Source organism: Aspergillus vadensis (assembly GCF_003184925.1).
Source record: "Aspergillus vadensis CBS 113365 unplaced genomic scaffold BO88scaffold_5, whole genome shotgun sequence".
NCBI lineage: Eukaryota > Fungi > Ascomycota > Eurotiomycetes > Eurotiales > Aspergillaceae > Aspergillus > Aspergillus vadensis.
In genome coordinates this window covers 177,112-205,044 of record NW_020292043.1, presented here as the reverse complement: position 1 = coordinate 205,044, position 27,933 = coordinate 177,112, and the positions used below count along the sequence as shown (strand labels likewise).

The 27,933-nt window shown below is 50.3% G+C and overlaps 8 protein-coding genes across 8 annotated transcripts; 5 read left to right on the top strand and 3 right to left on the bottom strand.

Moving 5' to 3' along the window:
- Nucleotides 1-7: 7 nt before the first annotated feature.
- BO88DRAFT_423325 (casein kinase I) lies at nucleotides 8-2,015 on the top strand (the record flags this gene model as incomplete). Its single annotated transcript, XM_025708637.1, has 7 exons — nucleotides 8-136; nucleotides 193-262; nucleotides 322-470; nucleotides 523-928; nucleotides 984-1,560; nucleotides 1,639-1,790; nucleotides 1,867-2,015. The coding sequence occupies 7 exons, from the start codon at nucleotides 8-10 to the stop codon at nucleotides 2,013-2,015; spliced, it is 1,632 nt and encodes a 543-aa protein (XP_025565213.1).
- A 10,300-nt stretch (nucleotides 2,016-12,315) lies between these two features.
- On the top strand, nucleotides 12,316-14,152 carry BO88DRAFT_228290 (regulator of G-protein signaling domain-containing protein). Its single transcript, XM_025702052.1, has one exon. It carries the CDS (start codon nucleotides 12,724-12,726, stop codon nucleotides 13,825-13,827), a length of 1,104 nt encoding a protein of 367 aa, XP_025565212.1. The 5' UTR covers nucleotides 12,316-12,723; the 3' UTR covers nucleotides 13,828-14,152.
- A 596-nt stretch (nucleotides 14,153-14,748) lies between these two features.
- Nucleotides 14,749-16,715, bottom strand: BO88DRAFT_335295 (RUS1 family protein; the record flags this gene model as incomplete). Its single annotated transcript, XM_025702838.1, has 7 exons — nucleotides 14,749-15,573; nucleotides 15,643-15,687; nucleotides 15,753-16,093; nucleotides 16,163-16,226; nucleotides 16,300-16,312; nucleotides 16,366-16,478; nucleotides 16,557-16,715. 7 exons carry the CDS (start codon nucleotides 16,713-16,715, stop codon nucleotides 14,749-14,751), a joined length of 1,560 nt encoding a protein of 519 aa, XP_025565211.1.
- Nucleotides 16,716-17,454: 739 nt separating this feature from the next.
- Nucleotides 17,455-18,123, bottom strand: BO88DRAFT_228180 (alpha-ketoglutarate dehydrogenase subunit KGD4). Its single transcript, XM_025702051.1, has 2 exons — nucleotides 17,896-18,123; nucleotides 17,455-17,828 (listed from the first exon to the last, which is right to left on the bottom strand). The coding sequence occupies exons 1-2, from the start codon at nucleotides 17,969-17,971 to the stop codon at nucleotides 17,545-17,547; spliced, it is 360 nt and encodes a 119-aa protein (XP_025565210.1). The 5' UTR covers nucleotides 17,972-18,123; the 3' UTR covers nucleotides 17,455-17,544.
- A 1,115-nt stretch (nucleotides 18,124-19,238) lies between these two features.
- On the top strand, nucleotides 19,239-20,739 carry BO88DRAFT_228117 (mediator of RNA polymerase II transcription subunit 18). The gene is made up of 2 exons (XM_025702050.1): nucleotides 19,239-20,130; nucleotides 20,215-20,739. The coding sequence occupies exons 1-2, from the start codon at nucleotides 19,637-19,639 to the stop codon at nucleotides 20,534-20,536; spliced, it is 816 nt and encodes a 271-aa protein (XP_025565209.1). The 5' UTR covers nucleotides 19,239-19,636; the 3' UTR covers nucleotides 20,537-20,739.
- On the top strand, nucleotides 20,563-23,357 carry BO88DRAFT_228082 (putative DNA 3'-phosphatase Tpp1). Its single transcript, XM_025702049.1, has 9 exons — nucleotides 20,563-21,036; nucleotides 21,097-21,254; nucleotides 21,336-21,448; nucleotides 21,526-21,831; nucleotides 21,889-22,016; nucleotides 22,093-22,232; nucleotides 22,418-22,478; nucleotides 22,702-22,847; nucleotides 23,129-23,357. Exons 1-9 carry the CDS (start codon nucleotides 20,943-20,945, stop codon nucleotides 23,291-23,293), a joined length of 1,311 nt encoding a protein of 436 aa, XP_025565208.1. The 5' UTR covers nucleotides 20,563-20,942; the 3' UTR covers nucleotides 23,294-23,357.
- Nucleotides 23,358-24,034: 677 nt separating this feature from the next.
- On the top strand, nucleotides 24,035-24,755 carry BO88DRAFT_227673 (uncharacterized protein). The gene has a single exon (XM_025702047.1). It carries the CDS (start codon nucleotides 24,248-24,250, stop codon nucleotides 24,617-24,619), a length of 372 nt encoding a protein of 123 aa, XP_025565207.1. The 5' UTR covers nucleotides 24,035-24,247; the 3' UTR covers nucleotides 24,620-24,755.
- Nucleotides 24,756-24,891: 136 nt separating this feature from the next.
- On the bottom strand, nucleotides 24,892-26,445 carry BO88DRAFT_485934 (uncharacterized protein; the record flags this gene model as incomplete). Its single annotated transcript, XM_025712381.1, has 1 exon — nucleotides 24,892-26,445. One exon carries the CDS (start codon nucleotides 26,443-26,445, stop codon nucleotides 24,892-24,894), a length of 1,554 nt encoding a protein of 517 aa, XP_025565206.1.
- Between the last annotated feature and the right edge of the window lie 1,488 nt (nucleotides 26,446-27,933).

Below are 27,933 nucleotides of genomic sequence, written 5' to 3'. Positions count from 1 at the left end.
CGCAGCCATGTCATCCTCCTCGTCCAACGTCGTCGGTGTCCACTACCGAGTAGGGAAGAAGATCGGTGAAGGATCGTTCGGTGTGATCTTCGAGGGTACGAATTTGTTGAACAATCAGCAGGTGGCGATCAAATTCGTACGTGATACTCTTGATGGCACGGGTCTACGGTTCGCCCATACTAATGGTACTAGGAACCTCGCAAGAGTGATGCACCACAGCTTCGCGATGAATATCGGACATATAAGATTCTGGTTGGATGCCGTGAGTATACCCTGATGGCAATTGTGTTTGTAAGGTTTCCCGGCTCTGACTAGTTGCAGCTGGCATCCCCAATGTCTACTACTTCGGGCAAGAAGGTCTTCACAACATTCTGGTTATCGACCTGCTCGGTCCCAGTTTGGAAGACCTCTTCGATCATTGCAACCGACGTTTCTCAATCAAGACTGTTGTCATGGTCGCTAAGCAGATGGTGCGTACTCCGACCAATCCATGTGCGGATGTTCATACTAACATGCTTCAAGCTTTCACGAGTCCAAACGATCCACGAGAAGAACCTAATCTACCGTGACATCAAGCCCGACAACTTCCTCATTGGTCGTCCAAACACCAAGGCTGCTAATGTAATCCACGTTGTTGATTTCGGTATGGCCAAGCAGTATAGAGATCCCAAGACGAAGCAGCATATTCCCTACCGCGAACGGAAGTCGCTGTCCGGCACAGCCCGTTACATGAGCATCAACACCCACTTGGGACGTGAACAATCGCGACGTGATGACCTCGAAGCTTTGGGCCACGTCTTCCTGTACTTCCTCAGAGGTGGCCTCCCCTGGCAGGGTCTCAAGGCTGCCACCAACAAGCAGAAGTATGAGAAGATTGGCGAGAAGAAGCAGACCACCGCAATCAAGGATCTTTGCGATGGATTCCCAGGTGATTGCGTCTCTTTTCCTTTAATGGAATCATTATCACTAATCAGATGGCTTAGAAGAATTCACAAAGTACCTCACTTATGTGCGCAACCTCGGCTTCGAGGATACCCCTGACTACGATTACCTCCGGGACCTCTTGACACAGGCTCTCAAGAATGCCGGAGAAGTCGAAGATGGCGAATATGACTGGATGAAGCTCAACAATGGAAGAGGATGGGAGTACAAGTCCTACTCGTCCCAACAGCACCTCCACAACAATGCCCTTCCCAACACCTCTGCCCGCGAGCTACACGCACAGCAGCTCCGCGGCAGTCGGCCCGGAGTGACTGCCGACCGTTTAAACGCCGCTCAGCCCCCGCCTCCGTCTCCGGCCAAGCCCGGAGCTGGCAAGACACGCGACCGGCCAAGCGTCTCAGGCGGCATGCCGCCGAAGCGCCAAAGCGGGGGCCTGGATGCCACGCCGACAGCATCGACTCAAGCACAGTTTCAGAACTCGAATGCCAACATTCCGGGACGCCTGGACAGCCCTGCGAACCCGACGAAGAACAGCCAACAAGGCCAGGGCGCTCAGGGGAACAATGAGCCGCAGCCTACGTTCGTCCAGAAGCTGATGAAGGCGCTTTGCTGCGGTAGGTGATCCAAAATGCATACCGCAAGTTTTTAGGCCTTCCCATACTTATACCGGGATATCCAGGTTGATGCGAGGATGAGCGTGGAATTCCCTGGAATTCTACATGAATCACCTGGTCATGTTGGCTTCTCGACTTTCTTTCGTTATTTCTTGTTCTCAACATACTTGGGAGGTTTGAAAGGCAGCATGCGATTATACTGTGTTATAGCCCGGGAACTCTCCCCATCCCGTTGTACGTGTTTCGACTTGCCGACGCAGCTGCTGTTGCAGCTGCTGATGCAGGTGAACATGATGTTGGCTTTGGGGAGCGTGGATATATTGTTCTTTTTCCTTATTTGTGTCATCCATGGGTCTCGGATCAAGAGCATCTGGCTCCAACCCGCCTGCTCTCGCTCTCTCTTCTCTCTCTAATCTGCCAAGGCAACATCAGCACGAAATGCGTCGGCCTTCGATATAGAAACGACCCTCCCACGTCTTTCTCATCATCACCCTCGTCATCTCAACACTCTCTTTATGGTGCTACGGCTCGGAACGGCGAACCTGATCAGTCCTGCTTGTGTCATTGCATTTCTTTTCCTCTCTCTTCTTTATTTCCTTCGTCCCGCATTCCCGGCACGAGTCATTTAATACTAGAGTTCCGTCTTGTGTTTGTCAGAGTACATGATCAGTGCCCCGAACCTCTTACCTTTCCTCTTCGACCCGTCTCTGACATCTACCACTCTATCACGTCGGGTCTCTCGTGGCTGGTCTTTCGATGGTAATTTTAATGATGTGGCAGAAGGGCGTTTGGCATTTGGTGGAAGTCCTCGCGTGTCGTCCGGGCAGACACTGATTTACAAAGCATTTTTAGCATTTAAATGTTTGAATATGCGGCCCCGTGGAATGCGTGTGCAGGACCAATTGAGTCCTCGGTCAAGGAGTTCATGCGATAGCGGCCTGCGGCTGTTTCTGTTTACTTTTTTCTTCTTTTTCAATTCCATTCTGTTGTCGCTTTCCACGCGCATTTGCAAGGAATCATTCGGATGTAGCCGTGTGTTTTGTTGGATTTGTACTTGTTCCTATCATGCTCTCTGCCGTTGTCAGTTTCAAAAACAGTTGATTCACCAGATTCGCCTGGTTCTTTCGTCCTTTTTTTCTTTCCGTGCTCGAAGGGTGTGACGAGGAGTCTGCTCGACCCTTTGTGGTCGAGGGACGATGGTGGAGCAGTAAACCAAGCCCTGAGTCGGCCTCGAAGAGGTTTGCGTTCCAGAGTCTGTGGCCAGTTGTGCTATATATACGTTGATGCAGAGTGACATGTGACGATGACAGGGAGTCTCAGATCTACTGAAACAGGAAGAGAAAGAGGGTATATGCATTCACCATAGCCGTGGGAGTTCTATATCGAAGACGGGGGCTTGGTTTCCGTAGAGTAATCCGGTCTTTTGGATGTCAGGCGTGTGAACATGGGCGTGTTAGGAGTTGTTGTTGAAGATACCTAGTTTTTACTACTTTGGCATACATAGTATAGTACTACTTTAATCCCATTAGAAAGAGCTTCTAATATACATGTCTATAGCAATCACCTACCTCCATTGAACAATACCATCATATAATAATATTCTTATCACGTCGGGCAGCTGACATGTTCAGTCCGATGTATGCATGCATACTTCCGATACTATTGTCTATCTATCAATGCTGTCAGCAGCAAGTAGACTGTCTTCCCCAACCTAAGAACCAACCAATCAACCCTCTAACCAAACATCATCTCGTACTACTACTACCTAGTACTCTTATTACCACCCATCGCCAAGACACAAACACGGCACAGCAGCAGCAGCAGCAGCAGCAGCAGTGAAAGCCACCCACCCAGCCCTATCAACCCACTAATTACTTACTATCTAGTGCCTACTACCATCCTCAGCTTACCCTGCAGGCCAAGAAAGAAGGAAGGTATTCCTTCCCGCTATGACAATGATGACATGACATTTTAGCCATCCCCATAGTTAACCCATGTCTTACACGTATACCATGACATGACTATCTACCTATCTACCAAGCGAGCAAGCGAGCAAGCAATCAATAAATCAATCAATCAAGTGAAGTAAAGTATCCTACTCCGCTCCTCATTGGAAGATGGGTGCTGTGAGCTGTGCCGTGTTCGGGACGAGGGGGGGATGATGATCGGTAGGGATTGATGGAGGGAGAGGGGGGGGAGAAGAGAAGGGGTGGAGATCAGTGCGCACGGTAGGACTACCACTTAGGCTAGTTTGTAGTGGCGCATGGGGTGATGTTATAGGTTGGGATGGATGGAGGGATGGATGGAGGGATGGATGGAGGGATGGAGGAGGGGGTGGTGATGATTGTCTTGGCTTGGGTTGGGTTGGTTTGGTTTGATGTTGATAGTTGTTTGGTGGTTGGGTGTGTATTGTATGATTGTGTGTTTGTGAGGTTTATGATGTTCAGTACTACGTAGGTGTATAGCAGCTTTAGTTCTGGTATAGTAGGATTGTAGTATCGCTTTTACTATGTATGTGTATGTATGTATCTATATGGGAATGGAATCATCGTGATACAACATCCCCATCCCAGAAGGTGTCCTGTCTGGTGTAGCCATGTTTTAACGGGGGGCAAATGATTACTACTACGTAGCATACTATAGTGAAAGTGAAGTAATTCCCACCCAGCATCTTCCTGCGGAATAATCCCAGTGGAAAAAAGACACGATGGTGTAGGAATATGTTTTCCTTCCTGTCTTGGCAACTTGCTTGGCTGCTTGGCTACTTCACTTTCTGAAAGTGAACGAATCATCGTTGCAGATGAGGGGAGTAGTTGTCTTCGTAAGTCTGTCTGTGATAGGGTTTGCCTTCTTGGGAGGAGTGCATACTTTTAGTTACTACCCCGTTCCGTTAATACACGGAATATAGACCGGGATGATGGTGATGGTGATGGGGGATCGGCGATGGCAATCATTATTCTACTAAGTACTTAGTAGCTATGGATCCCGTCATGTTGGTGGTTTGATGCTGTCATGTTGCAGATGTGGTGCAGGGATATAGTGTGGACAGTTTGATGATAACTACGTAGTAAGTACTTTGTAGTAGTTACTTAGTGATGGGATGATCATAATAGTATCCTACTATATACGCATCATACAAGAATACTATAGTAGAAGGATGTATAGATAATATTGAAGATAATGGAGGGGAAGTTCTTCTCAGCTCTGATTGAATGACGAGAATAACAAGCTCCTACATAGAAAAGTGACAGTTCAGTATCCCGAGCATCTGATTGACTGCCGGGCCAACCAAAACTAAACATATGATGACCGACAACGGATCATCAGACAAGACAATCCTCTCATTATTCTCCACTACAGTAGGTCTAGACCCAAAGTGGGAATGGGGAGGGGAGGGGGGGGGCAGCAATTCGGGCCCGAGAATCGAATCGGAATCCCAGTTCCCAGTTCCCACTCGCCTGTTTCAGATTGACGGGAGAAGCAGAAAGACAGACAGGCATCAGGCCACTTCGTCATATTCTTCAGGCTTTTATCTTTTTCATCGCGTTGGGCTGCCCTGGTCCGGATCTTCCTTATATCATCCACTTACTATGATGATCCAAGTGCCAGCCTGCCTGCCTCACTAATTAGCACTGACCGGGTATTCTTTGCTGCCTTTTCCCGTGTAAGAGATCTCTTTCCAAGCGGTGTCTGATCGCGTCATAACTCTCGTTTTCTTGGCTAGTGCGGCGGCATAGTGTATTGCCGACCACGGAGAAATTGTGGATCTGAGTTGGAGGTCGTTCTTTCGTAGAGCCCAAGTATGGAGTACGTACTAGAAGTTTATGATGGCGAAAGAGATGAGATGAGTGATGAGGGTCCTTTCATTGCCAGGATTGATACTGTAGTAGCTCAATGACTTGACTGTCGCCGATCATAGGAGGCTTGTGACTAGTACGTTGTAGGTGATTTACGGTGGATTTTGTTGCTCCTTCGGTTGACTCCGAACTCCCCGTAGAATTGTAAGTCTCCAATCGGTGCAGTGCATACATACAGCGCCAACTTCACCATCAATGTAAGCTGTTAGCAATTAGAAGGTCAAAATCTGCCAGACAGAAACAGCTGTACGAGAAAAATCTTCTCTTCTGACAGCTGGCCGAAACGTGGCTTCGTGGCGGTCTCGCGCATTTAGCAATTGAGGTCGTACACGTGGTGACCAACCCTTGGCAGCGCCCTCGATACGATGGGGTCAATTGGAGCTGTAGGTACGTATGAGTTTCTGAATGGTTGTTCAACTTGCTAGCTTGCTAGAAAGATGGAGAGCTGTTGGTAGCAGCAGCAGCAGCAGCAGCAGCAGCTACCTGCTTAGCTCCAAGAGTTGCTTCTGCAAGTGGGCTCTTGTTCGCATCCTACTTCTGCATGCAGGAAGCTATGAGACGAGAAGTGAGGCGAAAGGTATCCAATATCATTCGAATAGCTTCACTACCATTGAGCTTTTTAGTTTTGGTGTGTCCACCATTGGCAAAAAATGACTATACCCAAATTTAGTCATAGCTATTAGATAGTTATTTGGTGTTACCTCCGATGCAAATTGATACCTAACTTTCCCTATCAGTACTCCGTTCTACCTTTGGGGTTTCGGTGTGCGGGCGGTGCCGACAACCTTGTTGGCTGGACCCAATATTTGCCCCCTCCTTAGTCCTAACTAATGAATAAAACATGGAGCAAACGAGGATAAGTGCCAGGGCGGGTACCGTCGCTAATCGTCGGCGTGAACTGGCACGGGGATTAGGTAATTTGTCTCCATTAGTTAGTAGTTGCTGTGGTCCACTGGTCCTATCTATCACTCTTCGGAGTCCGGATAGTAAGTTGATAATTAAGTTGATATGTGGAGAGAGAGACGGGCTCAATTTTTGGTATATTTATGCCGCCGAAGTTTGATAAGACTCCGATGATTCTCTTTCCCAGAGGAGCAGCGACTTCACTAGCCTAAAGATTAGGTTCAGCACTCCGAAATAGTTTTTCATTGCCAACTGATAAGCCACCGCGCTGCTTTGCCACCCTCACCCGATCCGTCGCTAAGGACTTTCTTTCTTTCTTTATCAGTCCGGAGCATATCGGAGCGCTTTTCCATTTTTGATGATCGTAGATTAATTCTGTCCCTGGTGATATGCAAAGATTCTTGTTGTTGTTACATTAATAGAGTGGCGTTGTGCAAAGGAAAAAAAAAAAATGGATTTCCTTCGAAAGCTTCCATGATCAATCTAGAATTTCATGATGATCTTGCTCTGCTGGTCAGTTGATGCGACGACCCCGGCACCCGTTCGATGAACAATCAATCAGGTGGCACAACAGCCCATGGAAGATGTAATGGAAGTTGATAAGCAGAGCCAATTAGTCAAGATGACTCAGGCGTGACCGTCCTGAGATGACCTTACTCAGAAGCTTCAAGCAATGTAGGCAGTAAGGTTACCGGGACCATAAATCTGTGTCGTATTCAAGTGTCACTCGACCCTTCAAGCCACTTACTTACTGGGTGCTGGACTGATCTGCAAACGGGCATCACACAGCAGGTACATGACGTTATTTGGGTGTGGCTTGTCGAATTGATGGATGGTAACTCAGAAAATCCCTCCCCTTTACACAACACCCTTCCCACTTATACATGCGTAAGCTACTCGAACGCTGTTGCTGATGATGGCGCGATATCAAGGGAGGCGGTAGATCTTGTACGCCTCCTCGAGTCTTCGCCTGTCGTGTCACTCCATGGAACCTTCTGTATGGCTTCTTTCTAGTGCTGACGTAGAACCTTTTCTTTGACAGGGACTACGTGGTAGCACAACAACATCCGATGAGATACACTGGTGAGGAAAAAGGTCCATGTCATTCTAGAACACAACATCAAGACCCGTCCGCCACCCAGAATGACACCTGATCGCTAGGTAACAGGTTCGCAGTATACTAAAGTATACTACTACTCCATATCTACTCAATTACTACTATGTATCATCAGTACCTGCAGGTCATAAAATGCACTTGCCCAAAGAGAGTAAAGAGAAGGAGAAGGTCTTCAAACGATATGCCCCTATCGCGCCAAGGCCTGGCAAAGACGCCCCGAGAGCCATGCTCCACCGCCGCTAACAAGCTTCTGGACCAGATAAAGGAAGGCACTGCACCTCGTGAGCACAGCGTTTAAAGGCGCCAACCTCAAACAGGAAACACGTTGCTCATCCATCTCTGATGGCATTGGCTGGTTGACTAGTTGTGCGTGTGTGTATGGGGGGGTGGGGGGTGGCACCACCAATCCACAAAGCCGTGAGGACCCTCGGAAGTGGCCAGAATTCGACCACTTGGACAACGCTAATGCCACACACTCTCATCGCCTTTTCGTCAGGCGTGGCCACTGACTGGTCACAATCAACAGTAACTGCGTACGGGCGGGCCGAAAGCCCCCCTCTCCCTCCTCCCCAGTTGCCATCTCATTAGTGGATGCCGCAAGGGTTGGGCTGGTTCTCTCGCTCTCCCTTGCGGTTCGCAACTGGGGCAAACCAGCATTCCTCGAAATTTCTTTGCGCCTTCCTTCGTGTTCTGGAAAAGGTAAGAATTTCCAGGATTCCGTTTTCTTTTTTCTTTTTTCTTTTTTTTTTTTCTTTGTCGGCTGGTTTCCCGACAACGGTTTGCAATGATGAATCAATGTCCCGGAATTTGACACTGAGCCCGCGACCACGACCACACCGGGATCGGAAGATGTTCTTCTCGTTAACCATCACCACCACCCTGTGACACATACACCAGTATGCTGCATGTCTGCAGGCCCTTGCAGGCGCGTTTGGGGAGAGCCACTAAACACAACCCCCGGACAAGGGTCATTACTGGTGATACCACGCCGTCCAGCCGTTCCGCCCCCCGGATTGGACGTTGCAAAGGATTGTGGATGGGGGTTAAACCTCCTGGGTAATAATCGGAATTGGCGCTCAGAAGCTGATGGCGCTTAGCACGATGGTGTTATCCTGTACTAGAACCTTTCCAGCGTAGCACGGCACTATTTACCCCATAACTGGAGCCAGTCGACTCCGCGATTGACTCCGCGAAGAACAGTTGCACGCAGCTTTCGCAGCTCCTATCTGCTGGAGATTCTTTGTCTGCAACCACACTCTCCTCGTCGGCTTGCAGATCCGCTCATAACCACCAGCAACCACCACTTTCTATACGCTACTGCACATGAGGAAGGTTTTTTTCCTGAAGGGAATTGGCCCGACAGGCATTCACTACTCACCCACACCATGCTTTTGCTGCAGCCGGGTTTGAAATCGTCCCAATGGATGTCTGGGTTGCACTCATAAGGCTCGAAACTCTCTCTATACAATTTACCACCTGCAAGCTCTCCCTACAGACTTTCTCCCTCCCTCTCCCTCTTCTCTACCTTTGGTCTTTTGGTGGAACCCTTATGAATGTATCCCTTCCCCCCCTTGCCTTTTTGGCTGCACAGCCTGCTTGGCATCCTGTAGATCCTGCGCCAGCTTGACCAATCATTGCGGGGTGGCCGCTCTGCACGACAGCGTTAGGCCGTCGTGCGCCTTTGAGATCATATTCATCATTATCGTCCGTTGAGAGGGGGGCCAATCCGGAGAGTTGTTCTCCGTCTCCGAATTGGTACAGCTAGTATCGTATCGGTGGGAAGAACGTCCACGGTGAGGTTAGGTCTACATGGGGTTTAAATTAATTCTTTAAAAGAATCGAAAACAATGTTCGGAGTACTCCGTTCGGGTGTGGTAAAGTATTCTTTGTCTCGCCGTTCCGGTGTAGTGGGCAGAACTTCGTCTTTCTACTTCCTACATCTAAAGTAATCTTTGCGCCAAGTAGATGGCCATGTGTCTTGTGGATGCGACAACACATCTGGGCTGGACTAATTAACGGATTCATCATTGCATCTAAGCAATTCTTCCATCTGGCATTGGCTCAGTTGTGCGTGGGTTTCAAGCACAGCGGCAATGCAAACCCCAGCTTGTTTGCTGACAGTGTGTCCTTGTATGTAAGTTTGTATGTAGCTGGTACCTCTGCGACCTGCTGCGGTCACCGGGAGGGCTCAGGTACATGTACTCCGTAGCCCAAGAGGGGCTACGGCGGACTGCGATCGGGTCCAGACTGGCACATACGAGCCCAGTTGCCACCACTTTTTTTTTTCTTTCCTTTCCTTTCTCTCTTCTGCTCCCAAACCGCATCAGGCAATCAACTTGATCAAAGCTTTCTGCATTGAATTCAGGCGCCTTCTCCATACAAAAGCTGCAAGAAATCCGGTTCCTGGGCGCCTAATGAGTTGTTGCAGTCCGAGTTTCTAATTTTGTTCTACTATCCTTCTCCCGTTGCGGAAATTCGCTTGTTGCTGTAGGGTGCATCATATCATATATCATATTTACCTTTCTACTTCTGTCTACCGGGGCGTTGAATACCTACAGCATACATTCATACATACATACATTAAACTCCACGCCTGCTTCTTCTTCGGCTTGCCTGCCTGCCTACTTGCCTGCAACCTACATAAGCTCCGCTATCTATCATTTTTGATCAGCCCTGAGCGATTTTTTCCCTCCCTCGTTGCTGCACCGTTGAGATATATTGGCGTTGAACGCGCGTTTTGGCGACCGCCCCCTTGCTGCCGGTCTCCTTCTACGGATATTCTGTTGCGGGAGGTCGCATTTCAATTGACGCATGGTGAGTGAACGACATTGGTTTCTCCTTCATTCTTTCTAGAAAGCTATTTTTTCTTATTTCCCTCAATTTCGTTACGGTTTTGGGTCCATTCCTTCGGCCCCTTCCTTTCTTTGTAATCTTGTATTTTTATTTTCTTGATCTTTTTCGTGTTGGCTCTGTTGTTACCCCATGGTGCTTGTCATATTTTCGGTCGCTCCACTATGCTGTTTCAACTGCAATCCATGACGGGATATTGCTTTGGGGTCCGCTGGTCGATCGATCGATCGACCTGGTCTATACCATCATAGCAACAACCGCAGACTGCCAGACAGTCATAGTGGTAGTGAGCACTACGCGAGGCCAAGGCAGATGGGATATCCACAGAGCTGAGAGAGGGCCCTCTTCTCGAGTCATTCATTGTTGAAGGGCAGAAGAAACAAGCGCCAGGATCCACCATGGCCGGTTTTATATTCCACACCACGATGGGATTGAGTAGTTAGCGGCGGCGGCAGCAGCAGCAGCAGCAGCACAAACCACACACAACACGACCTTGCACCATCGAGTTTGACTGCCCCCAACGCTAAACTTGCGTTGCTTTGGACCCACCTTCGGCCTCACATCCAGCAGCTGGAACTCTGGATTATTACTTCATCGGCCGGAGATCCATCGCGCGTTCTGGTGATCCATTCAAGACCAGCGACGGGAGCCAATTTCGATTCATGGTCCACATTTTGGCCTCTCAGATCCTTTTTGGGTTGCAATGGTTGCGAGTCACTCTCTGGGCTAGTGTCTGAGGCATGCCTTAGGGGCATGACGTGATTCTCTCCTGGTTGGCCATGCCTCTGTTACTATCTACTAGCCGCGTAGTCCTCATCCCTCCAACGTGTGTGTCTGGTTCTAGAAAGTCTGCCTGGGGTCAGTCAGTCAGTCAGTCATTGTTGCTTTCATGATCAGCGTGGAATTTTTTCCTGCCGGCCTTCTTCCCCTTCCCAGCTTTGATTTCTTCTTCTCTCTTTGAAGAATAAGCGGAATTAGGGATTTAAGAAGAAAAGAAAAAAGAAAATGAGAGAAATCCAAATTGGGAAGGAGGAGACAAAGAAATACGCAGCCCCCCCTCCTCTCTCCCTCTTTCTGTCTCTCCAAAAGTGACGATTTTCTTTTTGGAAATATTTTCACTTTTCCCTGTTTTTCTTTCCCGATTAGATTTTTACTTTTACATTTTGGGAGGGGTGGGTGGCATTATTTCTTTGGGCTGCAACTGTGACTGGCTGAGGAGACCCGCCGAACTCGGCGTGATAGGCTGGGGGCTCATCCTGGGTACGATCGACCGGGAAGTCTCGTCAGCGGTGATTCGTGGTGTGGGAAGGCGAGGTTCCCATGGGAATTGCAGAGGGAGAGCATCCACTGCCAGCCAACGTGGATGGGCTCTGGAAGTGAGGAAATCTTGGGCCGCCGGTTGTTCCTGTGGGCCAGCAAATCCAGCGAATCCATCCACTTTCTTCTCGATTTTCACTTTCTGGCGGGCCCCCCACCCCCCTCTCTCTGTCTGGCTGGCTTCTCTCCACTCCACTTACTCACTTTCCTGTGTGGCCCCCCCCCCCTCCTCTCACTCTCTCTCTGGCTCTCTCTCGCTCTTTCGCTCTTTCCCCCCGGGTGCTCGACGCTTCCGTGCAGGTTCTGAGAACTTTTGAAGGGGTCCTGATCGGCATCACCTCACTCCACCCACCACTGGCCCGTCCTGCCTTGTTTCTTCGACTCTTCTCTCACTCACACTTTACTCTCTCACTCACACCCTCTGGATATGGCTGGTCCTCCTCTTATTTGAATACTTACCAGTCATTCCCCCCCCCTCTCGCTTCCCTCTGCCATTCGGCTGTGTCTCCTGTGGCGTCATCTTCTTTTCTTTTCTCAATTCCCTTTACAACTTACTACTATCGCTGTGCCTGGCCTTAGTCCTGTCTCTTATTATTAACAACCGTTTTTTACTTTTTCCTTGCCCCCAATTACCAACTTTCCTCCTCCGATACACTCCCATCACACCCCCCGTCTTCTCTGACCCTTCTGGAAAACCGCTGCTGCTGCTGCCTATACCCTTGCTGCGGGACATCGAAACGACTAATCAATCCTTTGTCCACCAACAGATCTCAATCCTTCACTAACTGAGGTCTTCCCTTATCTACTCAACTCTACCCTGCAATACTATTACCACGACTACCACCAATACCTTATCGCCGGGTCTCGCTTCAGCCTTTCTACCCGCTCAGTGCCGCCGCCTCACCGTCGCGCTGTCTCTCTTTACGCTTCACCATCTGAAACACGGCTTCTCCTATCGACGAGTCTGGCCTCTCCGGAAAGGGTGGCCATTCAGCTTTCGAGACTGGCGAAGTACCGGATTCACTGCCTGGGCTGTCTCGGAGGATTACAGCAACAACGAGGTGGATTTCGGGGCTTCACCACACCTGCGCCGTACCCCAGTGACCGACGCACGCTGTACGCGATGCTTAAAAAGAAGACCCTGCATCCTCCCATACTCTTCCGACACCATACTCCCAGCACCACCCCTGAGCTTTCTCCCACGTCTTCCTCATCGGACAGCGAGTCGGACGAGGACATGGACTCCTCCGGTTCGCGTCCGCTGAGTTTGACGGTTCCTCCGGGTGCTTTCTGTCCCATGCGTCCCTCATTAGATGAGGTGCTGGCCAACACTGCACCTGCCCCATACACCCTCAGTGCCTTTATGGCCTATCTCTCGCAGAACCACTGTCTGGAGACCCTGGAATTCACTTTGGAGGCTAAGCGGTACCGGGAAACATACGATGCCCTGAGCCGCCAGCTGAATGAATCGCCCATCGTCACCGACTGCACCGGCAGCCAGCATCTGCGTATGCTCTGGCAGCGACTGTTGACCGCTTACATTCTGCCCGGATCTCCACGAGAGATCAACGTCTCCAGCGAGGTCCGCGATGACATCCTTCGACACGCTAATCTCCCTAACCCGCCGCTGCCCGAAACTCTGGACGCTGCCGTAAAACTCGTCCATGATCTGATGGAGGAGTCGATCTTTCTGCCGTTTCTCAACTCGCATGCTTCGACCGCTCACGTTTTGCCGCTATCGGAGCCGCTGTTCTCTCACGAGGATGATATCACCGTCGTATCGAACTCCAGCTTCGACGAGCACACGGCCAGTCGGGGCCGATCGAAGAGGAGACGGCAGTCTCCCCAGTCTTCCAAGGATCTGGGATCGCCGGTGTCCGTCGGTTCTCCGCCTAGCCGCTCGAACTTCTCCTTGAGTGCAATGACTTCCATGGGTAAGGTCGGCCATCGGACTCTGGGGCAGGTCTCCAACGCCAGCGGAGATTCCGGGTCTGGCGCGTTGACTGATGACTCTGGAAGCTTGCAATCGAGTGCCAGTGCAGGCGAACCAATGACACCGCCGACTACGCCGCCCTCCAGTGATCCTCACTGCATGCACCTGGCCCACAGCCCGAAGCGCACCGACAACCCATGGAAAAAGATGGGACTGAAGTTGGGCTTCAAAAAGCGCTCAGGTCACGGAGGCTCCGGCAACCAGCATTTCAAGTTGTCTGGCATGGACGAATGACTGGCCGTTCAAAACCGGCCGAAAACAACCTTACCAAAATCCCACCCCATCTGGCAGAGCTTCAAAGCTCTGATGATGTCCTTCATCACTAACAAGCCTTCTTCGCTCCGAATTCTCGCCGGATCGCCAAAAATGGCATCCTGATCTCTACTCCTCTCACCGCATCGGCTAGACCGCATGATCCGATCTGCATAACCTGATACCGCATATATGATTGATCTCTCGGTTATTGAGCGAATATGTCGCATTGACTCACTGACTACGAGTGGACGGTGTAATGCATGTGCATTATGATTTAAGCATATTCCGGCGTTCTGTCATCTTCTTTTGCCTTTTTTTTTCTTCCACTTGCATTGAAGCAAGCGACCCAGCGTGCATCATTCCATTTGTCATCATCAAAACCATATAGACTTGGGGGTTTCCAAAACGGGATGGTGGTTATGTCTCTTGGCGTTTTGTGTGTGTGTGTGTATCCATATTGAATCTTTCACAAGGGGGAGTGGTGTGGAGTGTCGAGGTGACATTTTGTTGATGTGTGCGTGCATGGGAGTTGTCTTTTATCCCCCTTCTGTCAGAGGGCACAACTGCATTTTTTTTCCTTTCTCCTCCGTGTTTTAGCATCACACTTTGCATTAGCATTAGCATTAGCATCACTGTGTACTGGTCGATAGATACCCATGGATTGGATGCTTTTTATCTTCACCTTGTTCCGTGCTCAAACGTAGGATTGAGTAGACTGCCTTGTCATAAATCGTCAGTATTGAAAGCTTATCGCACCCATCAACAGTGCTCCTACATATTCAATACCTATTTATCGATCGCCACAAAGCATTAATGATCTTCTTTAGACCACCTTCATCACTGATTTACACACGAGTACACTAAGTAAACCAATGAGCCATGAGAAGCTAGCTACGTTAGTTACACCACGACCCTCCTTCCCGACCTCGTCTCCAACGCAGCAATGCTCAAATCCCAGCCATTGTCCGTCAACACAGTCGTATACCGATCGAACCTCGACCCTTCATTCAGAAACTCCAACGTCCGGTGCAGTACATCCATCGTAGATCCAATCTGGTCTGAGGTGTTGATGGAATCCGCTGCTGCTGCTGATGACGTCAACAAAACCCTTGCAGCCAGCAAGGCATGCGCCCATGCCTTGAGCTGGGATTGACTTGTAGTAGTATTCTTGAGTAGGATGTTGGCGTGCCATGTTGGGTTCTTCTTACTGCTGCTGCGGTTGGTGGTGAGGTAGAGGATGTATTCTTCTTTGCTGAAGAGGGTGGTGAGTTGGGGCATTGGGATTGGGGTTCGGAGGGATTTAAAAGATGTGGTGGATAGTGCAGACGAGGAGAGGAATTGTTGCAGAGAGATGCCTATACGACAGTAACCGAGGGGTTGAGGGGGAGTCGTTGTTGAGGAGGACCAGCGGAGGATGCCGTCTATTTCGAAGATTTTCTCTTGTTTGGAGACGTGGGCTGGGGTTAGGGTCTTCCAGGAGGGTGTTTGGTGGGTTTGCTGCTGCTGTTGTTGTTTGGTGGGCTCTGGGTGGAGGATTTGTGTGAGGTCTGGGTCGGTGCTTAGGAGAGTTGAGAAGACGATGTTGGCTCGCTGTCTGTTGAGACTGGTCATTTGGACGGAGCGTACGGCTGCATAGTTGAGACTGAGGTGCAGGGCTAGAAGCATCAAGAGGCATATCCAGGTTGTGGAGAAATTGGTCACGCGGGAGACGACGAAGGAGCCGACCTGTGAGGTTCTTGGTCAGGTCTGCTCTGGGGTAGATGGGCTGTAGTAGTTAGGGTATGTCTGGCTTACGAGCATGCCAATGAGGGATATGATTGTCTCTTGCGATGAGTCTTTCTGTTGACAAGAGATTAGTGGTTGTGTCCCAGGCGCAGGGTTCGAATAACGATTGATTCACTTACGGCATTGACCTCAGCTAAGTTCCCCCAGCGAGAGAAATGTGCACTTAGACTCGCCTTGGAGCTTCCCCCTGCTACTCCGCATAGAGCTCGAAGGACACCTGCTGTGCTGAGTACAGTGACTCGAGGAGCACCTGCTGGGGTCATTGGCGAGAGACAGTCGAGGATCATTGCTAGATCGTTGAAGACGTCTGCTGCCAGCCGGTACATCTTGCATTCTGGCTCGAGAGCAGTACCGACCCGGTGCGCGAAGAGAATCGTCGCGATCCGGCCAGAGGAATCTTGTAGTATATGCAGCAGGAGGGCTGCGGTGGGTGAGGCATCGGCGTTGCCAACTCCAACACCTAAGGGCTGTTAGCATGGGTATGTAGTCTGTGGACAAGCTGTTTGGTGCAAACAAAACAGCTACCGACCTTGCAGCACTGCTCTCGAGGATAGGAGACCAGCAATCGAGCTGCTGAAGGCTTGGAGAGAGTCCTTCGTGGATTAGCCGTCTAGTCTGATAGGGGGCAAGTAAGGTAGTGCTTCGGCTTTAACGCTTTCTACATACAAACAATTGATATCTGTATGATTTAGTAAAGCCCAATGCTAGGGAGAGAGATCAACAGTATCTTACGGCGCATAATCATCCGTGACACTGTGGGGATATCCAGCAGGAAGGAAGACCTCAACCAGAAAGTCTAGAACGCTCTTTGAAGACCAAGCTGCCAGAGTAGTGGAGGAAGCATGCTACCAAGCAAATGGTTAAATCGGAATGACAGCTTTGCAGCCTAGTGCTCAGATTGGGTAACATTAGTTATCACTTACTGCCACATCCACTCGTCCCCAATTCTCTCCAAGCTTCTTGTCCTGCTCAGGACGTGCAGGGCCCGCTGCGGGCTCGGAGTAAATGTAGGTTGCGGTAGGGTGATTGACTTCGTCCACCTCGGTGAACGTTATTGCGGTGCTGTCCTCTTTAGGTGCCATTATATGCGCGCGTTCCTCTTGGTCTCGATGAAAGTCCCGTTTGAGAGCTGACGCGATGTTGGAGACGCGTAGCTCGATGGAAGTTGTATAGAAAGTTGTTGTTGCGTGGCAGGAGTTGACGCTAAGAATACGGGCACGTGTCATGACATCTGTCCGCTGCAGTCCGGCAGAATCGCGGATGGATGACCAGTATCTCTCTACAGTAGACTACGTGACTGCAAACAGTTATGTTGAATTGATTGATCGTATTCAAGGTCTCCTCGAGCCCCTGTATAGTACTAATAAACCTCAGGAAAGAACTCAAACAAAGCCCCGCAAACCGAGGATAGTCCAACATGCAGCAGACTTTTGGATCCGAATGAAACAACCATCTATGCACAGAAATCCGAAGATATCTCAGCAAGCCCCAGCCAGACAACAAGAAAGCATCCGTCATGTGTCGCGCCCCAAATACAAGGAATCCAAACCGCTAAGCTCCGAAACAAGCAACCACCAGCGCCGTGACCGAAAAGAAAAGCATAAAAAGAAGCAATCGAAGAAGTGCAGGGACGGAAGCAGCTCCTGGTTGGACAATGCCAACAAACGACCCATCACCAGTATGCGACGGTGCTCCCAGCCCCTGATTATAGTACCATCCAAGTTCCGATGATGCGAGACGAACCAGGCCCCACAACTCGCCTGTTACTCCATGGTTGAATTGGGAGAACAACGGCTGCCACGGCCCCATGCCGATGGTCGTACTCTATCTTAACGTGATAGTATTCGTCAATCACCAAACCGTGACCGCTACCGTTGCGTCATCTCTCGTTGAGGGAGATCCTGGAATGATCTACGCGAACAGGCTGGCACCGCCGGTCTCAATGGCCTCAATCTCGGCCTCGGACCAGGGAAGGCGGTGGAAACGGGCAGGAAGCTCGTCGCGGTCGAAGAATTCACCCTGCTTGGGCTGAACGGGGCCCAGGGAGGCACCAGCGCTGCGGCCAATGCCCTGAGAGAAAGAGGCACGGCCAAGGGGGCCGTGCTGCTGAGCCTTGATACGGTAGGCGGCGAAAGAGTCCGGGAGGATTCCGGAAGGAGAAGCGGGGTGAGGACGGGGGGTGTGGTCAACGGACTCTGGAGATGGGTCATGTTAGACAAAGAGGCAGGCGCGTAGAATTGACGGGTGGAAAGGAATGCATACGAGGCACGGAACGCCGGCCGAGGAACCGGATGAGGGGGGTGCGGGCAGCGCTGCGGAGAGCAAAAGTGGCACGCATTTTGTATAGTAGGAGTAAGGAAGATAGGGTTATAGATTATAAGATGGTAGTCGTAAGGATGAAAAGCGAGGAATCGAGAGAAACCGCTGGTGTCCGACGCGACCGAATTAAGCGATTAATAAGTTGGAAGTGGAAGAGGAAGCTTTGAAGAGCAGGCGGATTCTCCACGACAAGGACACAGAAGGCCTATATATTTTGAGAGAAGGTAAAGAGGCAAGGACTGTACAGAAGGCTGTCTGGACGAAGGGAAAAGAGCAGGAGAAGAATTGGAAAGACTGTTGGAGGGGAAGGGGAAGAGAAATGAATGAGGAGGAGAGGGAAAATGCCGACGAGGGTCGGAGCGGAAGCGAGGGTGTGGGTTTTTGATAAGCCCAGCTTTGGTGGTAAGTATGGAGTAATACGGGTTATTAACGAGAAACCCGCCGCCGGATTTTGTGATCCGGGCTTTTGCCTTCCACCATTCCATCAATCTGGCACGATTACTACTCCTCAACGTCTGGTTGTATGCTGCTTGTGGTATGATCAGAGACTATTCGGTCGAGTCGGTACTAGCTGGTCATTGCCAATTCGATAGCGACGACATCATGTTCTCCATCTTTTCCCCAAATCAGATACTCGACTGATAGTGTTAGGATGATTGACACCTGATGATTACTCCCGACGGCCCCGATCCTTGCCCAAACCCGCATCCCCGGTGAAGGAAGACCCGTGCCTGACTGGCCAGTGAGTTTGGATTTGGGGGGACCTGCATCGGTGCTTCCTTCTAATCGCCTTTCCTCCCGACGCTTTTCCACTGCACGTCTCTTTTCGCCTTCCCCTCATTCGTAGGATTCCCCGGAGGACGTTATGATGCTCCAGTTGGTGTAACAAACCCTCTCTTATCTTAGATCACCTGAGCGGAGAAACATCACAAGTACGTAGTCTGGCGTGATCCCCCTCACACATGCACATACATACGTACACCCTCACTCTTGCGTAAGAACTAAGACTGTACTTGTACTTTTTACCTTCCGGGATCTGATCCCCGCAAGCCCTGGGAAGAAGGGCAACTCACCCTCACTACTATTCACTAATAGTAAATTCCTTCCCCTCCCCCATCTTGGCATGTACTCGGATAAGTCTACCCCAATTAGCCCTGTCCAAAAAGGGAAATTTTCAACACAAGCAATATTAGAGGAACAGGGAAAAAGAAAAAATCCTAAAGTTTAAATCTCAAAAAATCTTTTATGGTTGATTGATTTGTTGTCTTCTTAAACTTTGCCTTCTAGCATTTGCCGCTCACACTGAATCCCTGGTTTACTCTCCTCGGAGTTACAATCGCGTGATATCACATGATTATTATCTCCCCACGCGTTTTCCGCCCAGCCAGAAAGTGGATGGTTGTTATTCAACTATTGTGTTACTACTGAATTATCGAGACTTGTCTGGCAGTTACCGTACCATAACAATATTACTTACCGGCCGGACCAAAGTGGACACTCGGAAGGTGTCTCCGACCCGACTTCACCCGTGCTTTTTGCCTGATTTGCGGCTTTGCCTGATGTGTTCCGTCTTACCCTGAGCAAAGCTGGCCGGAGCTAAGGGAGCTACAGACAGGCTCGAACGAACTCCCGATTTCTATTCTTATTCGTCTCGATTTCTACCCCGGTTCTTCCTCTTGCGATTATGCATGAGCTTCTGCTCTTCGCCTCGGTCCCCGCGCACCAGCATCATGAGCTCCTTCAACAGCTGGCCGGGTTGACGGCCATGCAACCCCGTCACCGCCTGGAAAGACGCTTGGTTTTCAAGGCCTACCGCAAACCAGGTTTGACCACCACCCGGGTTGGGGCCAGTCAAGATCTGCAGGGTGTCGAATTGCAGCGCCTTAATAAAATGCTCAATGGCGGCATGTTCTATACCCAAGTAGTCGGTCCCGTCGCCAAAGCCGACTTTGGCGGGAACCCTTCCTCATCTGGAGATCCCGATGTCTCCATGTCCGGATTGGAGGAGAAGCCTTCGTCGTCTTCATCGTCTTACAGTTACGAGGACCAGCCCTGGAAACTTGAGTTCAGAGATATTCCCGAGGCAGGCACTCGATCCGCCGTAACTGCTCGTCTGATGGCCAGTGCCACGCTGCCCAAAGGTGATATCACGGCGCCCATGAATGCCTGGGGCTATAGGTTAGTAGCATCCCGTACTCCTCGGCGCATATCCAGCTCCTTCGTATCTTGATTGGTCCTAGTCAGCTGACAAACTGGGTTCAGCTTTGTCACTGAGTACGTGGTGGAAGGGGATGTCTTTGTTCTCAATGACATCGTTATCTTCCTACACCGTGTCCTGCTTTACCCGACGGGGACGCAGGAATCACATGGACCTCGTCGGCAGCTGCCTGCTTATCAGGAACTCTCACCGCTGGAACGGACAGGGAGCTATGTCCTGCAAGCTGCTATCACCGTCCAGGACGGCGGGAATCAGGAGATGATGAGGACGGCTTCGCAGCATTTGTTCGGGCTTCGCGAGCAGCTCAAGTCGGCCGTCCGTCTAGAGATGGCGGATCGGCTGTCTCTGGATACGCGAGCGAAGTAATCATGTGTTATCATATCTTTTTAGCCGTGCTATATACCCCGGAGTTGATGGCTCTCAGTAGATAAATCATTCGAAATTCAAATTTGTCATTAGGAGCCTTTAAAAAAAAAAGTGCTGAGATCTTCTTTAGGAAAGCAAACTTTAACTGAAAATATACACCTCACTTGATTCAATTGATGTCAGCGGTGCAGTTGTAGCATCCATCAACTGTATGGGTGCAATGAGCCGTCAATATAAGCATGTGACTTCGCGAAATTCAGGCGCGCGTCAGCGCGTCGACTTCCGCTATTGAATCCGACACCAGTTCGAGCCATCCAGTCGCAGTTTATCTCTCTTTCGGCTAGATTCAGAACCACGGTACCCGGCAAACATATTCAAGATTATTTCCAGACTCCAGTATCTCAGGATGGCCGGCGGCGGGGGCGTGAAACGTACAGCTTCCCCCACTCGAGCTATTTCGCCGCCTCCACTCAAAAGGAAGGTTGAGTCCACCATAACTAGTGAGGCATACCTATTCTGTTTTCGTACGTTTCTATACTAATAGGGTTGATAAATACTAGAAAAAGCTGTTTCCTCCTTCTTTACTCCGGCATCTCAGAAAAAGCCCGAACAGATCACTTGGCGCATTGTCAATAACAGTGCGGTCATTGGCAAGTATACTTCGGAACTCGGTCACAAAAATAGTACAGAGAAGCCTAGGATCGCGGCATTTGACCTGGTCAGTTGAAAACCAGACCGTTCAGCGATTTTACGGTATATCATTGCACGAGCTCGAGGCTGACTAGGTGATCGCACCTAGGATTCAACGCTCGTCTCGACAGCCTCTGGAAATACTTTCCCCAGGAATGGGTCAGACTGGAAGTGGTGGCATGATACAGTACCTGGGAAACTTAAGGAATTGAACGAGAATGGGTATGTAGTAGGTTGACTTATAGTTCCTTGATCGGACTGCTTCCGGACAACAGGATATTGATCTCTCTTCTGTGCAGATACTACGTGGTGGTCGTAACGAATCAAAAAAAGATCAGTCTCAAGAAAGATCTTAAGAAAGGCCAGAGCGACTCCAAGAGCCTTGTCAACTTCAAGGAGAGGGCGTCGGCTGTCATGAAGCAACTGGACATCCCTCTCAGTGTATATGCGGCCACAGAAGATGACGAATATAGGAAACCCAGGACAGGTCTATGGAAGGAGATGCTCGACGACTATGACTTTGATGTGTCGGGAGTCAATCTGGCAGAGTCCGTTTTTGTAGGGGACGCTGCTGGACGGCCAAACGATCATTCTATGGTCGACCGGTAAGGCTGGCCTTTTGAAGCACACTCACGGACCGGATACGCTAACGGCGGTTCAAGCGGATTTGCACTCAATGTTAAAGTACCCTTTAAGACGCCCGAGGAGTTCTTCCTCAATGCTGATCCAGAGCCACTCGTGGAACCGTTCGATCCGACAATATACCTGCAAGCAGAGCCAACTGACGACGGTGAGTCTCAATGCACGGGGTGATTGTGAATCGACCATCAGAGTACCCTATTGACAACTTGTCTTGCATGATGCAGTGGCGCCACCTTTCTCTCGCCAGAGTCCTCTCGAGCTGGTGATATTCTGCGGCAGCCCTGGTGCGGGCAAATCCTCATTCTACTGGGAATATCTAGAACCGCTGAAATACGAACGAGTCAACCAAGATCTGCTCAAAACTGTACGTCTTCTTCATTATATCGTCAGCCCTTATACGGGTTACCTCCTTCCAACACCCCCTTCTACGCCAAGCCCACAAGTGGCAGGGGCTTCGCTCGCGCAGCAGATAGACGCCTCAACGACCAACCCACATCTATGTACTACCAAGATTGCATAATCTATCATCTAACCAGCCGTTTAACACAGCGCCCTAAGTGCATCAAAGTGGCAAAGGAACACCTTGCAGCCAGAAGATCCGTGGTTGTCGGTACGTGAACGTTATGAACGGGGCAGTCTTTCCCCAAGAGACCAACCCACCCACCCTTGCATTGACACTCCGACGGTCTAAAATGTCGATTTCCCGGGCTCGAGTCTAGCCAGGCTACACCAACCCTAGCCCATATTGCGATCCATCCCCCCTCTTCCTCAGTAACCACGGTTTTATTGCAAATGCACGAACGGTTAGATTTCGTCGCTGATCAGACGCACAGACAACACCAACGCCGACCCGGAAACCAGATCCCACTGGGTAGAAGTCGCTAAGGAATTCAACGTCCCGATTCGTTGTGTCTATTTCACAGCTTCCCCGGCCCTCTGCCGGCATAACAATGCGGTCCGTGCCGCAAATCAAACCTTGGTAAGTCCGTGCGAGATGAAGATGCGCGTGCACTGCATCCCCATTGTCCCCTCTTCCCCTCCACCCAAACCTATAGCTTGTCCTCTCCCAATTCAAGTCTATCGAAGGGAGGTAGGCGGTGGTTATACCAACTCCACCCATCAATACTATCTTCCCCAACGGTCACAGGTGTATCGTGGCCCATAATCAGATCATCAGACACACCTATACCCATACATGCATACATACACCATTCCACCAGTCGATGTATATTCAATACTAACCCTTCATTCAATACCCAGAACCCCGAATCACGCACCCTTCTCCCCGGAATCGCCTTTGGAGATTTCCTCCGCCGGTTCAAAGAACCGGCAATGGAAGAAGGCTTCCAAGACATCATCCGCGTGGAATTCCGCTTCCGAGGAGACGAGACCGCCAAAAGGTTATGGGGCCAGTACTGGGTGTGAAGACAACTATTCTATGTAGTATCCGACCACCTAATGAACTCACTAGCATTCATAGAACAGTGTCCCATCTGAAAGCAATCATGGGAACACAGCTTAGCTCAGCTCAATCTCCAGCTACCTACTGCTACTAGTTACAGCAGCTGCTGCCTACATAGTCATTCATATGCAGCGATGGGCTAATCCAGCCCTGTTCCAGGCGTTCTTCTACCAACTCTCTAGTTATCCATTTATCTAGTCTAGCGAAAAGGTAATGCGTGCATGCATGCCATGCATGCACGAGAAGAGAAAAAGAAAACAATTCAACATAGATTTTGGCCGAAGGAGCGATCTGCCAGACCCTACCTACCTACCTACCTACCTACCTACCTAGCTAGCTAGCTAGCCACCAGCTAACTAACTAACGTAAGCACAGTAAGTACTTAAGTTTAAGCGACATGTGCGCGGTACGAGTTACTCGATTCGGGTGGCTGTCGAAGGGAGGGAGGCGGTCGACCCCGCGCATGTATGCATCAGGCGACTTGTCTGACCTGAGTCTGACCCTGGCTGGCTGGCTGGCTGGCTGGCCGGTCTTTTGAGGGGGGTGTTGAGTAACTGTGGACTACATACATACATACATACTACTACTGTATGTATGATTGAGGGAGGGGAGGGGGAAACAAAAGTACACTGCATATGCATTGCATGTGGACAAGCAAGGGCGGGGAACCATAATTATCCGTTGGGAAGGCATCATGATTAGGTAGAGTGGGTAGTGGGTGAGTCATGAGTAAGTAGTACTAATATGTTAGTTATATGTAGGTCTAGTTAGGTAGTATCTAATAGTAGTATCTGTATATATACACTGGGGTGTACAGAAACGCAAACAGAGAACAGGCATGTATCTATAATAGGTATATGCTTTTGACTTTTTGTGGAAGGGGCAGCAAAACGTAAAATTTCAAGTAGGATAAATGAATGAAGAACCATGCCTTGGGGTATAAGACAGAACAGAACACCAGGAAGCGCCCTTGCAATGGTTTCGTTTCTTTTTTTCGCTTGGTAACCCAGCCACTTTTGCTTTCAACAATCGTAACTCTTTCTCTGCTTCATGCTCCCCTCTTTCCCCTGTCTTTGCGTCCACGGACTTCTCCTCTCCAGTCATTAGACGGTGCAACCCAACGGTTACTTTTTCTGCCAAGGACAATGACGCAAGGAATGCATCGCCGGCAGAGAGAACACACACAAAGGAGATGCTGGGCAGTGTACAGCATTATCAATACATGTTGGCGCGAACAAGTATTTAACAACAGGGGAAGAGGGTACATATGCAGAGAGATCAAACATTAAGGAACGGACTGCACTCTGCGAGTCAGTAGTCGCAGGTGCACAGGTCATCAGTCATCATTATGCAATCACAGATCATGAACAGAAACAGGGTAAAAAAAGATAAAACATATCCGTCGCAACGTGTATACTATAGGAGAGGCATAAGTCATCACTCGCTGAATCAATCGTTCGAGAGGCGTTAAGAAAAAGTCGTAAGATGGTATACATCGTAAGCCTCCCGCAGTCTGTCTATGGTCATTAATTGTTTCCATGTTCGTGTCAAGGCGGTCAAATCAGGAACGTATAACGAGATCCTGGAAGAACTTGACAAAGTTGCGTTTCAACGAACGGGTGCGACATAGTCCGGATCCATTCGCTGCTGGAGCGATTTTCATAGGACCCACGATCTCGCCATCGCCTAGCTCGGGGAACTTGTTGTCGTGAAGGCGAGGGATTTTGACCGGGTCGCAAGGGTCACAGTGGGACTTCATCAAACTAAGACGGGGACCCTCTGTCACTTCTAGCTCAGATAGCATCGCCTCATGATGGCGGCGCCATTCGCGATTAATGGACTCCCACTTCTCTTCGGTGAGCTTGTAGATCGTGGAAGTAACCCCATAATGTTCGCCAGTCCGCACGAGATGGCGCATGAAGTTGCACTGAGCCAGGTCCCAATCTGCGCGCAGCTGCCCGAACGTTCCCAGGTCACACGTCTCAGGTACATAAGGCTCCGGCTGGATGGTAAAGTTGGCATGACCGAGTCTGTTCGCCCACTCGTCATTTGGGTCGGAGAGCGTGAATGGAGGCGCATCTCCCGAGACAGTCCGCACCGTACTGGCCCGTGGACGATTGAACGATGCGACAGATGGCTTGGACGAGAGGGGTGGTGAAGGCAAGCCTGCCAATCGCAAATCGGCAACAGCGCTGCAGACAACTGGGCCGTCATCTACCATATTGTCGGCTACTGAAGGGGATTGTAACGGAGAATGGACGCGCGACGCGGTCTGATAGGATGGTTCATCGCCCATAAACGGTGGCAGTAGGGGAGTCGTTGCTTGAGGGGCCGAATCCTCTTCCTGGCTGTACCGGTTGGCTTTGCTGATATCAATAGGTTGCGTGCCGGCTTCGCTGATGGCCTCCTCAAAGATAGTCCTGGCGGGTGATGGAGGAACCTGGATCGAATTGACGCGAGTGAAAGAACCCGTAGTGGGACTGGCTATGGCGGATGATGCTGAATTAGTGCGGGAACGCAGCTGTGTTGCGAATACATCTGCACCGTCCGGGCCATCGGAGGCACGTTTGGACTTCCAGCGAGTGGAGATGGTGGAGATTCGGGAGCCGATGCGCGAAAGGCCCCGGGCGGAGATACTATCAGAGCGTCGATTCCTGGGCGAATGTGCAGAATCCATGCCGGCATCCGTTAGATCGTAGCTGTCAGAAGCATCGAAAGAAGCGTAGTATGAATCCTCGGCGACCGAGAGACCTTGGTCAAAGTGTTCTGTGGACAGGAATCGATTAGCGAACGAGGAGACGAATATCGGAGAATAAAGCAAGAGAAAAGGAAAGGCACGGGGGCTGGGAGCAAGGGCAAGTAACATACGGAAATAATCCTCCTCGAGGTCCCTGGGCTGAGACCCACAGGGTTCTTCCTTCACTCCTGTCAAGGGATTCCGCGACGAGCTCTCCATCGAGTTTCCGTGCCCTGGGGATGAAACCAGGGACGAAACCGAGCTGGAAAAACGCGTGTGGCCCTTGGCAGAGAAAAGGGACACAGCGGGTGAAACAGGCGTGGAGGTGGTGGTCCAGGGCGACGGAGGCTGGCGAGATGACGGGGACGACTCAGCCATGGTTTCAAAACTATCGCGCCGTCTGGTATCTAGAAACTGGGCGGGTTTTAACATGATGGACGAGTCAAGACTACTACTAGCGTGGTAGTCAGGCTGGCGGTGACTGAAGATCGCGCAGATGGTGAGGCTTCCACTTCACGTGCCGGAACAGGGCGAAACGGACGTGAGGAGGAACAACGCGAAACGCAGGGGAGGACAGAACGGAGTCAATTTGAAGGCGGACGGAACATCATCCGGTGTTCGATTGATTGCCCAGACCGGCGGGGGAGAATGATTTTTCTTTTTTGTTTGTTTGAACTACCAAGAAAAGGCGGTTCAAAGAAACGAGAGGGGAGAGACGGAGAAGAAAAAAGAAAGGTCGATCGATCGGACCAAAGAGATGCCACGAGCCCCGGGAAGAGCGTCTTTATTGTTCACGAGGACGAGGTTGGTCTGTGACGACGTGGCGTGGCGGTGGAATCGCGAGATTGCCTTGCAGTAACAGAAGCAGCGACAGGCTCTGATGAACAGAGAAGAGATGGAGAAAGCGCAACTGACTGGCTTCCTGACTGACGCTGACTGCTTGAGATTGATTGATTGACTGACAGGCTTGGCCCGGTTTGAAGAAGTACGGCCTGAAGGAAGGAGACGCTGAAAATCAGTCCGCGCTGGTAGGGCAGGCAAGACGTGGAGCCTGTCGCAGCACCCAGTCAACGAACAACTGGCCGGGATTGTTCGTGAAGCCCAAAGGACGCGGCTGACAGCTCAGTGGGCCGCAGTCAATCGGAGGCTGATGATTGCGGTGAGGTTACAGGATCCGACTCAAGGGGGGGAGGTTGGAGGGTAGACAGGGAGGATATTGAAGGAATGCTTGCGGAGGGGAGAAGAAAGGGCGTTTTAGGAATCTAGGAAATAGGAATAGGATAAGAAGATATGATGTGAGAGGATAGAGTAAGAGAAGAGAAGAGAAGAAGAGTCGAGTAACTGATGAGGGGGCGAGAAGAGGGGAAAGATGAGGAGAAGAGGAAAAAGAGGAGGCGATGAGAATGAAAGAGATCTGGGAGCACAGACAAAGCACGTATAGGCAGATATCAACAATAACAACAATGTCTACAACCCAGCGCAAGAGTGTGAGCGAGAGAAGAGAGAATGCGTGTGTGTGTGTCAGGAATGTTGCTTCATTATTGATAGCTAATATTCTACACGCCGCGATGCGATGAAAATCTTCTTGTGACACTTGACAAATTAGACCGGTTTTTTCTTTTTTTTGACAGCATCCAGTCGACCTTTTTCATTTAGAACGTTGCCCCAGTTGATCCATTGGATCGCAGTCTTAGCCCATCGTCACTAAATTCTCCTTCTATCGGAGCTATCTAGCCTGCTGACTGGGCCCAATTTTTCCCTGTCGACCCAACCATCTGACAGGCCAGTTTTAGGGCTGTCGATGGGCAAAAAATAGAAAAAAGAAAGGAAACAGGGAAAAGATTTTAGAGAAGAGAAAAACCAGAA